The 13,099-nt window shown below is 43.7% G+C and overlaps 1 protein-coding gene across 4 annotated transcripts in view; it reads right to left on the bottom strand.

The window, feature by feature from the left end:
• The window catches only part of MORN1 (MORN repeat containing 1), a 116,562-nt gene that overhangs the window by 41,269 nt on the left and 62,194 nt on the right, over window positions 1-13,099 (bottom strand). For 3 of the 4 annotated variants that reach the window (XM_035119527.2, XM_035119528.2, XM_060276185.1), the window contains 2 exons: window positions 6,607-6,725; window positions 5,567-5,643 (listed from right to left, as the gene is read on the bottom strand). The exons of the other annotated variant lie outside the window; for it this stretch is intronic. In XM_035119527.2, coding sequence (XP_034975418.2) covers window positions 5,567-5,643; window positions 6,607-6,725 — 196 coding nt within the window. The remainder of the gene's footprint in view (window positions 1-5,566; window positions 5,644-6,606; window positions 6,726-13,099) is intronic. 4 annotated transcript variants of the gene reach the window in all.

The raw sequence follows: 13,099 nt of genomic DNA, 5'->3' as shown, positions 1-13,099 counted from the left end.
AGTATAACATATACTATCATATTTGAAGCTATTTCTCCCGATTTGAGCACTCAAACATCTCCTTTCTTACACATTAGAATGATACCAACATTTATGGAAAAATAACACAGTTCTCTGTGGGTAACAGTATATCCTGCTAGATAAACTGATCAACAATTTTCTTAATAAATGGAGAAATCTAGGGTACCAGGGGCTGTACTAGACAGTATTTGATGTCATTTCCATTCTGATGAATAGTTTTGTACCACATGTATGAATCTCTTCCCCAGCATCATTTACAGCAAAGTAAATGGAACCATAGTTCAGTAGAGCATCTGTTTTGTATGCAAAAGGTTCCTGGCATATCCACATAGGGCTAAGAATGGTACCCTGATTGAAATCCTGGCAAGCCATGGCCAGTCAGTGTAGAAAATGGGGACCCAGATGGACAATGGTCTGACTCAATATAAGGCAACTTCTGACACATCTATGTTCCGTTAGAACGCTACCCAAAATAAATAATGGGGGTCTTTGTGTTCTACATGGTTGCAACACCCACCCACCTCTTTACATGCCCGTGGCAAGGAGGAAAGCCAGCTCTTCAATCTCAGTTGATGTTTAACTAGCATCAGAATGTATCTGTTTCAAAGACAGACTGATACAGGATATTGTAGAGTTATGCAGATGGGCTTTGACCATAGTTGCTAGTTTTGCACACTAGTTTAGACTCCAGGGAAACCTAGTACAGAAAATCACAACTCCAAGACTCTTTTTTAAGAACACAAACATCTGTCGGGAAGGCTGGGGAGCGACAAGGGTTCTTTGAAAATGCAAACCAAGGCATTTCCTGGAGTAGTCTCCATGGAAACCTCCACTCCAGGAAATGCTACGGAGAATCGCAAGGCTCATTTTTAATAAGAACACAAACACACCTACAACAACTCACCAAGCTGACAAAGTTCAAGAGAGCTATATCTCTTTTTCTAGTATGCCAGAACATGAATAAAAACTCCTCAACTATAATAATTAAATAAATTTAGTATTATTTTTACTCTGCCCATCTGACTGAGTTGCCCCAGCCGCTCTGGGCAGCTACCTCTTAAATGTAACTAAGGGAAGGAAGGATAGAATGCTACCCCACTCTACTCTGCGGCTGCCATTGACATTCCTCCTCTTTTCATCCCACCTCCACTGCATCCCAAGCCTCCATGAATTGCTGAAATAAACTGGACTGAAACACAATAGCCAGAACAAGTCCCGCCTGGTGTCAGTTGAGTTTCTCTCCCTCATCTGCTCTTTCACTGACTGCAGTAACTCCACCTGTGTGTTGACTTCCAGGGAAAGATGTGAATACAGTGGTACCTCAGATTAAGAACTTAATTCGTTCCAGAAGTCCGTTCTTAACCTGAAACTGTTCTTAACCTGAAGCACCACTTTAGCTAATGGGGCCTCCCATTGCTGCCGCCGCACGATTTCTGTTCTCACCCTGAAGCAAAGTTCTTTTTTTTTTTTAAACATAATTTTTATTGATTTTACAAATTACAAAAGATGGTACATACATATACACCTTTTCCACCTTCTTCCCACCCCCCTCCATGGGTCCTCCCCTGCCACAGAAGTATCCCACGCAGGTGAACAGTCAGAAGTGGTCCATTTTATGATTGGGTTTCTGTCCTCCTCCCCCTCCCCTGCCCCCGAAGCCCCCCCCTGCCACCAGGGAGCTCCAGTGAACCAGGGCAGTACGCAGGAGTTCATCCATCCAACCATCTATTGTCATACCAAAAAAAAAGAAAATACAAAAAAGAAAAAGAGAAAAAAGAGAAGAAAAAAAAAGACAAAAAGGAAAAAAGACAAAAAAAAATTCATCATAATTGTTAAATTCATAATTGTTAAACCATATTTTGTGGGCTTCCCCACCCTCCCCCCTTCCCCGGTTTTCCTCCCTTATTTATCATCTTCAACAGTTTCATAGTTCATATTTTATAACATACACCTTTATATCTTGTACCACTTTTAAACTAACTATTATCATTTTCGCCTATTGTCCAATCACTGAGAAATCAAACTCCCATTTTTTCTTCCCGTGCCTAATTTTTACCCCTCTATAGGCCTCCATATTTTCACCTTTTTCCAGAATCAATTCACTTTTTAAACCTATAATTATTCCCAAACTAACCTTACACCCCCCCGAGTACTGGCTCCACCCCACCAATCCAGCAAGTTCCATGGTCAGCAGTCCAGTTATAGTCCTATTAACCCATCCTTACAATCACAACTTCACTTTCCCTTCACCCCACCCCCTGTTTACAGTCTTTTGCCATCCAGGCCTCCATATCAGACCCCTGAGCTTCTTCTCTTCTCTGCTTAATTTTTCCTTCTTCCCTGTGGTCATTCTGGAGTTCCAGTAAGTCCAATCGTGCCCCCCTCGAAGGGGAGGCACTCCATCCAACTTTTTGTAGAGTAAAATCATCATTTTTTTCGTGATGGGCTTCATTTTGTGTTAAGTCATCACAGTCCTCATCATTGTCATTCTCACATTCGTCTTCTTCAGTTTCAAAAGCTTCTAAGAAATCATATTCTGCCATCATCATCTGGAATTTTTGCTGTAACACTTGCCGTTGTGTCTCCTCTTGACATAGTTCTATTCTTGCTTCCCACATTAAGGTCAAAACAGTCCGCTGAAACTCAGGCGGGTACCTTTTTGTTGACATAGTTCAGTCCTGTCAAGGTCAAAACTTGTCACATGGGGTGGAATATAATCGCAGTCTATTTTCTCGACTCCATTTTAACAAGCTGGCTGCATTCTTAAAAATAAAGTTCGAACTCACATTTCAAAAGTATATAAACCAAAAAAAGAATTTCCAAAAAGTCCAGAGATAAAGATAGAAATAGAATTTAACTATAAATCCTGATCAACTCACTGGATTGTCTGGGCTGCCGGCTCCCGAGGAACAGAAAGGTCTTTCTTAGTCTTAACTTCTTTCTGCAGGGCAATCACAGCCACAGTCTCTCTCCCCTTTTACCCTGCATTTAGGGGAGATTCTCTTTGATGCCTTTGAGGAATCCTTTTAAGTTGAAATCTTCTGTTTACGGCTTCGGGTTTCTGTTTACTGTCTCTTATGTTACCGTAGGGGGGGGGGGTGGCTTCCTCTTTTCCCCTCTCTCCCAGGTCCAAATTGTTGCCTTAATTTACATTCCAAAGAATCCAAATTACTCACAGTCTATTCATTTGCTGAATGTTCTTTGAAGAATTGGCCACCTCCACTTCCCAGACTCGCAGCTTCGCACTCTCAGAGCAGCAATGTCAGCCTGTCCGCCGCGGTTCACCTCCTCGCTCTCGGGGGCTTAAATAAAGCCGATCCGGGGAGGAGAGAGCCCGCTTTTGGCGCCGCCAGGCAAAATCTGTCCCCAAAAAGCTCGATTTGGGGCTTTTAAGGAGGTTTCGCTTCGCTGGAACGATTCCCTCCACCTCTGAAGCGCCGAGGTCCGCTCCGCTGTGCGGACCCCCGTCTGAGCAAGATGGCGTGGTCAACCGGAAGCCCTGAAGCAAAGTTCTTAACCTGAAGTACTATTTCTGGGTTAGAGAAGTCTGCAACCTGAAGCGTCTGTAACCTGAGGTACCACTGTACCTCAATCATCTACAGCAGGCACGTCCAACAGGTAGATAGTGATATTCCAGTAGATCACTGGAAATCTGTGGTAGATCACTGGTAGATCACTGGCTCCCCCCCCCAAAGAAGCCCAAGAACTTTGGCTCCCCTAAAAAAAGCTTAACATTTTTTAAATAATAATTTCTTATTATTTTCTTACTTTCACAACATACAACCATACAATAACAAACAATAAAAACTTTCTGCTCCGCTGAGCTTTCGACCCCCTCCCCTCCCTTTAGCAGGTAATTTATTTCACCTCCAAGAAAAAGAGAAGAAAAAAGCTAAACATTTTAATCCTGCAGCCCATAAAAAGAACTCAACAACTTTGACCTGAAGCCCTAAAGAATGGGCCTTCCTCTTCCATAAAAAAAAGCTCAACAACTTTAACCTGAACCCCCCAAAAGGGGGTAGATCACTGCCAGTTTTTAACTGTGAGTAGATTGCAGTATCTTGGGAGTTGGCCACCCCTGATCTACAGCTTGCAGGTTGGGGCCATTCATAATGTCCTTTGATAGTCAATGTTGACTCCTTTCTGGATACATGTTACCAATCAGAAAGGGGGGGGGGAGGAAAGATGGAGAAGTGTAGAGTCCTGACACCCTACCTTAGCCTTTTCTATGGAAGAGTGTTTGTATGTCATTGCCCCCCTTAAAGTTCACACCACCACCACGGAGACATGTGTGGGACCTGCTGGCCACACATAGTGATGGGTGATGATTGGCTCTGTTGTGAACAGCAGAATGGTTAGCAGAAGAGGGACTGGTTAGCCACTCCAGAGGCAGTCTGATAAAGTGAAAATCAATGCATATGCATATGGGGTTAGGAGAGCTGTGGGGGATGCTGTTGTGGGGGGTTCTGAAATTCATGGGAGGGCACTGCCTCAGTTGAAGAAACTGACCAGCCTCCCTGCTAAGAACACTGAGAGATAAGTGCAGTCTAGTTTCTCATGAAACAAATGAGAAGACCACAACCTGTATGGATTGCCTCATATCTCAGGTTCTACAAAGGGTAGAAACTTGCTTTTTTTGGATAGATAGATAGATAGATAGATAGATAGATAGATAGATAGATAGATAGATATAGATAGAAAGGAAGGAAGGAACTGAAAACTGGGAATCTAGAGATTATGGCTCATCCAGTTGCTTTCGCACCTCAGTGGATGTTCATGATTTCCTCCAACCTTCTTCAACAATAAAGTGGAATTCTTACTGCCTGCCACTTGGAAATTATGGTTCTATTAATGCAACCTAAAACTGCATTAGATTTTTCTGCAGCCGCATCACACAGCTGACTCATGTTCAGTTTGCAATCACCTAGGGATCCTTCCATCTATAAGGCAATTAACACATTGCCCTCAAAGTTGCACTGAGCACCATATAACTGGAAAGGCATCTGAAGTGTTTTAGAAATAAATGAATACTTATGGTGTAGGGATGGGGCAGGGGCAGGGGCAGGGGCAGAGGCAGGGGCAGGGGCAGGGGCAGGGAATTAATAGACAGAAGGGAGATGGTGAATCAGAGCGATCCTATTGGCCAATTTCTAGTGGACCACCTAGTGGTTGTTGAAATTACTGAAAAGAATCCCAGACTGTTAACTTTGGCTCAGCAAAGGACTTCTTATTTGTTTAAGAAACAACACAAGCTCACCATTAGTGATTAGTTCTGACTTTATGATGATGAGATCTTGAGTACACATTCTTGCTTCACAAATTCAAAACACAGCAATGAGACCATAGGGGATTTTTTTTTAAGACAGTAGGTTGGGAGTGCAGCTCACTCACCACTAGGCTAGATGACACCTTGGTATCAATCTTTTGATGTTCTGAAAATGTTACTTGAAATACAAAAGGCAGTTTGATGTAGTTTGTTGAGAAAGCAGGATCGCAGACATGAATGAAAAAGCATCCCTCTGAGAAGTGGGAGATGGGAACATACCTGCTATCTCCAACCGTCTCCTGGAAAGCAGTCATTTTCTCTGCAATGGTCTTGACACTTGCCTTTTTGCCCCCTTTCTGCATGAGTAAGAGGTTTAGATAATAAATTATAAATATGGGAGAGATCAAGATCTGGTTCAAGATCACCCAGTAAGCTTTATGACTAACCAGGGTTCCAAACTAATGTTTCCAAGTTCAGCCATCTACCCACGCACTATGCTGGCTCCACAGAACATGTCTTCTTAGGGCAAGCATAAGGGATTGCACATGCTATAAGATACTGAACCCCATTTGTACTGATGTAAACCTCTAGAACGTCTTTTATATAGCTAAGCATTTAGCTCTATCCTGGGGTATACTGTATTTTATTTTATTGCTATTGCTACGGTAATGCAAATAAAGTTGCTATGTATGTATGCATCTGGTGAGGTTGGCTTCAATTTTGAGGGGCCATGGGGTAAGAGCTCTTTTGTGGGTCCCCTCCTCTTTTGACTTATTTGGGGGGCAGTGGCAACAAGCAGTGGTCTGAGAAGCCTTTGGACAAACACCAGGACACTGGGTCTAGTAGTCATTTTAATTTCACACAGTCCCCTAGAGTATCGGTGGGAACAGCGAGAGCTCTGCATTGTATGAAACACAACACCAGAATGTTTTGAAGGGGGTGGGGTTGCAGGTGCCATCACTGGAACCTGCTGTGCACTCTTTGAGGCAGGTTTCGTGGAGCCAATACTCTAGCTTCCTGGGAGGTGAGTTGCTGTAGTTTACCTGAAGGTGGGGAAGCTGGTGGGGAGGTCACTACAGTGCAAACACACCATCAAAACCAATCTGGCACAATAACTGCTTCACCGCTCCTGATAAGCAACAGTTAGTAGCAGAGGTTTTTTTTTTGCCCTGCTCAGCAAACCACTTCTAGGTAAGACATTCTTCCTTCTGGGTGTTAGAGAGGAGGAGCTTGCAATCTGGACTACTGCCAGATAATGAAATAGGAATGAAATGTGGATGTGAACTGTTGTGTCCACAAGTGTAGCTGGCTTTCCTTACTTCGTTTGGCTCATCTGACTGCACAGCAGGTCGAGGATCTCCTGGAAGAGGTGCAAGGGTGATGCTACTGAAAATGGCACGGCCGCGCTCAACTCTTTGGAAACAGCCACTTTCATTTTCTATATAAACAAAGAACAATGTATAGTCAAGGGAAGCATCTATCTATTTTCCTGCTGTGTTTAATGAGTGATCAAAACTTAAATAAATAATATTAAGTCTGTGGCAGAGGAAGGTAAATGAAACAAGACACAAGAAATGCTTGTGGCTCTCTACTGCAAACAACTTTGGGTCCCTTTCTAAAAGTCACCTTGAATATAATAGTGGAATGGAAAATTAGCATGTTGTACCTAAGCTCTCAGCAGCTGTGATTTACTCTAGCAATATCTCCAACAGTATTTATAAAATTCAGTACATTGACATCTCTCACTTCCCCCAAAGAGCAAAAGGCACCATGCCTGGTTGTCTTCTCCCCACCACCAAGAGTTTTCTTAGCAACTATCTTGCAAGGTAGAGATTGAAGCCCTATGTATGCGTCAACACTCATATGTTTCTCATGGGCATGGTGATGCATTCCAGCCTCTGCATAAAGAGTGTGACCACCTGTAGCAATGGAGCTTTTGCATGGTCCTTCCAAGCAACCCATAAACGTTCACAATTGGGTTCAGGCTGACATGGAAGTCATGTTATATTTGGGTGGTACTGGTTGCTAGTTGGGTACTTGTAATGTGGAATGGCAGCTTCAGTTGCTGCATGATAGCTTCAATTGTATAGACTCCATGAACCCATTCTAGTGAACAAACCTATATGGGACCTAGGTTCACCACAGTGCCACTAACAGTCACCCAGCTCCAAGAGAGAGCGAAGCTGGAACTTCCAGCGACATAGGATACTTTATCACAGGTGTGAGGAAACTGTGGCTCTCCAGATGTTGCTGAGCTGCAGCTCCCATAATCCTTGGACATTGGCTGTGCTTGTTGGAGCTGCTGGGAGTTGTAGTTCAGCAACACCTGGAAGGACCACAGCTTCCCAGGCTTGTTATATCATTATCAATACTGCCTAAATAATGCATCTGTGAAGGTTGTGGCCCTTTACAACTGTAATTTCTTGGCCCTTTGGGGTTGGGCAGGTCTGAACCCTGACACCATGCCACACCTGGGTAACCTTGATTTCCTAACACACACACCCCCCAACTTCACAGTATTAGTTTGATACTTCCTTTAAAAGCATATCGCACCATCATTAGACAAGTCAAATCAGGAGTTAGCAGCTGCAAAATCTTTATTGAAAACTATTAGTGCATTAAGAAATTGAAAATTATGCTGTAAGCAATATGGTTCCCATTCATTGCTCAGAACATAAATACTGCTAGTACAGCGAAAGCTAATGAAGAGAGAGGTGTTAAAAGAACGTCCTTGCAAAAGTAGAAAGGCGAACTTTTTAAATGATCAGGTGTAGATACCATGGAAAGTTGCACAGCACTTAACAATGTGAAATTTCACTGTGCTGGGTATTTAGTGCAGGAAAAGCAACCTTTCTTTTGGCCAATGAAGTGAGAGAATGGACAGGACAAAGAGTAATGTTCTGCCAGCATCAACAAGACGTCACCCAGGGAACTGATTTGTGTACACGCAGAGGTGGATTTAGGGGAGCGTAACCAGTTTGGTCACACTGAGTGCCAAGTCTCGGGGGTGGTGCAACTATAATTTTGATTGGAACATGGGAGGTGAGGGTGCTGGATTTTGGTGTTGCACAGGGCACCGCTGAAATTTGAGACCCCAGGGTCCACCACTAGTACATGAGCTGGCTTAAGAGAATGGCTGTATGCTGGCACAGGTGGCAAGTGTTATGCAGGCTCAACCCAGCGGCCTTTTGAATCAGATCCCTTCTGCCATTTTGCATTAATATCCTAGAATCTGCTACATGCCCCCAAAGGCCAATCATATGCTACTGTCCAATATAAGCCCTCATATCCTGCTGCCTTCCCTATTAGTCTGAGCAACAAGTTCTGTTTCTCTCTGGGTTGCTCCCCAAACCCTCAACTTCATCCTGCCCAGGATTGTCAGAGAATTCTGATGAACATAGAAATGGAAGTGGAAAGTGCTGGGGTTTGCTCATTCGGTCTCATGTTTGGAATGGAAATAAATCCAGTGAATACCGATCAATTGTTGTTGTTTTTAGTCTGCAAACAATACCGTACGTAGTTGATGACCACTCCCCCCCCCTTTAAATTGTGCTTTCCTGGCATTGAAATGAACGGTGTGGAAAGAATTGTATCATTAATTACATTGAATTTGTAAGTTGCATACTGTAAATAATGTTAAATAGCAGACAAGGAGATGAATAACATAGTATTTGGTGAAACAAAATTTTAAAAAATCCTTCCAGCCGCACCTTAAAGACCAACTAAGTTTTTTATTTTGGTATGAGCTTTCGTGTGCATGCACACTTCTTCAGGTATCTAAAGAAGTTGGTCTTTAAGATGCTGCTGGAAAGAATTTTTTAATTTTGTTTTGACTACGTCAGACCAACACGGCTACCTACCTGTAAATAGTATTTGGTAGAAACTGAACTTCAGCAGAATAGAAACAGTGCTTATTGTGATGAAGTCAGGTCAGAAGAGAAACCACTGCTTTCTTGCCTCCCAAATCCTGCCTTGTAGTGATTGTCCACTCTTGGATCTGTTTTCATGTGCTGTATGCAAAGAGCCACCAGGGTTGGAACCAGGAACCCTTGGCTCTGTGAGCAGGTTGCAACCAGAGCTGTAGGTAGGAGCCTCTCCCTGGGCAGTGATGTATTCTCAGGTTCTGAACTAGGCTCAGTGGTGCAGGCTAGACATTAGGTCCTCTCAGACAGGAAGGGGATCAAAGGCTAGACTGGGACTCTGCCTGAGAAACAATGCCTCCCTGGCTGCAGTGTGTCAGATCTGCATCCTTCATGTAACTCTCTCTTCTCAGCTCCTGCCTCCCGTCTGACAGCTGCCCGCAGCTCACGATAAAACCCAGTTTAATTGGAGACTCCCATCTCAGGAGTGCCACTCCTGAAATCCACCCTCTGTGTCTATTTTTATTACAACAATTATGTCTTGATCAGCAAGATAAAGGTCATTCCATCACCTTGTGGGGGATGGAATGGAGTGGAGGAAGCAGGAGCAAAATGACTAGTCTCATAATGACTGCAGAAGATGGGGCAGTTTGACCTCTCTGGGAGTGAAATGTCAATTAATTATCTTTTTTTTATAACCAACTCAATTACAACATGCTAATCACCTGTGTAGGGCATAAAACTAGGAGGAGGAAGAGAGGAAAAGGGGATGGCATGAAAGGAGAAATAGCTATAAACATCTATGACTTAGGGTGTTAGAGTCATTATTGTTAAACAGTAGGCACACCTTCTAATAATGGAGCATAAAGAATTATTGGCTGTTAATGGGCTGGTTAATGTTGTAATACTTTCTTCCTTAAAAAGGGTGCGAGGGGGTGAGATAGGGTGACTGGTCCTTGGGAGCGGCAGTTGTGTCTTATTTAAAGGTGACCAGACACAGTGCATTAGCCTTTAATGCTTCATTCAGTTACCAATAAATGCCAGTTAACTAATGAGGAAGGTGGGGAAAGGAGCGAGAAGCATGGACTTAATACACAAACAAAAGCTATGGAGCAGCCCTCACCAACCTCCTTTGGAGGTACCATGTTGGGGAAGGTTGTCTTAGGAGAATAGTATTTCCTGCAAGGCATAACCCATCCATGGGGCCCATGTTACAAAAGAAGTATGGGTGAAACTCATGGTTCATTGAAGTGTCAGTGAATGTCAGTGAAGCTCATGCCAGGTCTTTTCAGTTATGATATCCTTGGTATTAAATCATCATCATAACCACTCCTTCCGATACAGTGGTACCTCGGTTTTTGAGGGTCTTGGAAGTCGAACGTTTCAGAACCCAAACTCTGAAAACACAGAAGTAATTGCTTCCGTTTTCAAACGGGCCTTGGAAGTTGAACAGCTTCCGTTGCGTTTCTTTTCTTTTTTTCTCCACTGACTTTGTCAACCGCCCTTTGCTCCTTGGTTGTCGAACGTTTTGGAAGTCGAACGGTCTTCCAGAACGGATTACGTTCGACAACCGAGGTACCACTGTAGCGAGCTAAGCTGCTGAGAGCTGGCAGGGGTGGAGCCACCTAAGAACCACTAAGAAATGTGAGGCGGGCGGGACAGACAACTAGGGGAGAAAGGGAATGGAGAAGAGTATCTTAGAATACAGCATGGCTGCTTGGAACCCAGAGCCAGAACACGCCAACTGCAACCTTTTGTTACAGGCCCTACTTCCCCCCCTCTAAAACTGAACTTGAGCGGCCCTGTGCCTACCAGTTGGAAAATGAAATGAGCCCACTCAAAATTTCTAGCGCTGTGTGAAAATTTGCCCTCCATTTTCTTGGAGGACCTAACGTTCTCTCTAGAAACTAGAAAAAATATATCTCTTCTTAAAACAAAAGGTGGCTTATTAATGCTGCTGCTGCTACTACTAATATGAGTATGGTCAGGAAAACCCTGAAGTTTGCAGACATACAAAAATCTTCCTTAAAAAAATATTGAAGCAGGCAACCCCTCCCATCACAGCTCCTTGCAGCATGAACATGCTTCACAAGCACAAAATGTTTCAGGTTGGTTGAAAAAATACCAATATAAACTGAAGGTGGTGGTAGATAGAATTGGTTATCCTGCCTGGAGGAGGTTATGGCTGGCTGGAAACCATGAAGGAAGCTCTCATTTTTTGGATGTCAGGGTGCAATACAATGTTCTGTCATAGAAAACTGCCTTATACTGAGCCAGACCACTGAGCCATCCAGCTCAGTACTGTCTACATTGACTAGCAGCAGCTCTCCGGGATTTCAGGCAATGGACAATCCCAGTCCTGCCAAGAGATGCTGGAGAATGAACCTGGGGCTTTCTGCATGCCAGGCAGATGTTTTGCCACTGAGCTACAGCTATATTACAAATGAACCGAAGTCAAATTGTTAGGTTTTCCATAAAGAAAGTACACTTCATATTTCCAATAGGAAACACCAGCCTTCTCTTAATGTAAAACACAGGCAAAAGATTTAACAAATAGTTGGCTTTTGAGCATTGGATGAAAAAAGCACAAAACAACGAAGACTGAGATTTCAATCAAACATCTCCCTATAAAATTACATTCCACCGAGTCTTACAAAGCCAACGTCAATTAACACACAAAAGAAACCTCAATGGTACGTCAAAGCAAGGGTGTAACTTTATTTGATGAAAGCAAGGAAATGAAGGGGGCCAAAGTTACCATTCCATCCTCATAATGTTTGGTCTGTGTGGATCTTATCTAACATATGAAAACCAAGAAGGGTAAAAGAAGGGGGAAACTTCTACAGGTGTCAGTGCAAGTTTATACAACCAGTAGAACTGAGTGGTGAAGCTTTGCCTGGACTTCACTACTTCGATTGCAGGTCTGCTTGTCAGAGAAATTACTTACTGTTCTGCTACAAAAAAAATGCTCCCTGCCCACAGAAAGCGAGCATGTCAGTGTGGAGGCTAAGCGCAGAGATTTGGCTTTTCTTACAGCTCAGTGGGACAGCATCTGCTTTTGCATGCAGAAGGTCTAGGAGGGCTAGGAATATTCCCTTCCCAAAATCTTGGACAGCCACTGCCAGTCAGTGTAGACCAGGCATGTCCAACTCCCAAGAGACTGTGAGACTTGGGCGCGGAGGGGGGGGGATCGGATCATGTGATCGACCAGGAACGCCCCATGGTCAACTGGTAGATCGCGATTGACCGGTTGGACATGCCTGGTGTAGACAATACTCAGCAAGATGGTTCTACAATATCAGAGAGATATGGTGCAATATAAGGCAGCTTTCTGTGCCCCTATGGGTGGTATCCAATGTTAGTCCTACTAAGTGTAGACCCACTGAGATTAATGGCCATGACTAACTTAGGTTCATTAATTTTAATGGCTCTGCTTCAAGTGGGACATAGCTGGAGATAACCCAAAGTCCTAACAGAAGCACAGCAGTTGGCAGTTAGACCATCTGATATGCATGCAAAAGGTCCCAGCTTAAATCCTTGGCATCTCCCGGTAAAGGCTGGAAGAGACCCCCTTGCCTGCAATCCAGGAGAGCCACTGCCATTATGTGTAGACTTGACTGAGCTGGTAGCTGATTTTGCTCAATGTAATGAAGCTTCCTAAGCATAGCCCCTGTAAAGTGGGGACAATCCTCTTTCAAAAGACTTCTTTTGTCTCCCACACACATTAATGGGCTTAACAAAGAGACAGCCAACACAGTGCCCTCCAGATGTTATTGGACTCAGCCCCAGCCAGCCTGACAAGTCATCTGGAGGGTACCATATTGGCTACCCCATTTGGTGTGCTCAGCCTGAACAAGAGAGACAAAGCCGCATAGGACCACACTAGCTTGTGCAGCTGCTCCCTGTCCCTACCCCCCTGCACTTTCTAAATTGGAAGCTAAAGTTATCTTTA

This window comes from Zootoca vivipara, chromosome 6 (genome assembly GCF_963506605.1).
Source record: "Zootoca vivipara chromosome 6, rZooViv1.1, whole genome shotgun sequence".
NCBI classification, from domain to species: domain Eukaryota; kingdom Metazoa; phylum Chordata; class Lepidosauria; order Squamata; family Lacertidae; genus Zootoca; species Zootoca vivipara.
The sequence above is the reverse complement of the archived record's forward strand: the minus strand, read 5'-3'. Positions and strand labels throughout refer to the sequence as shown.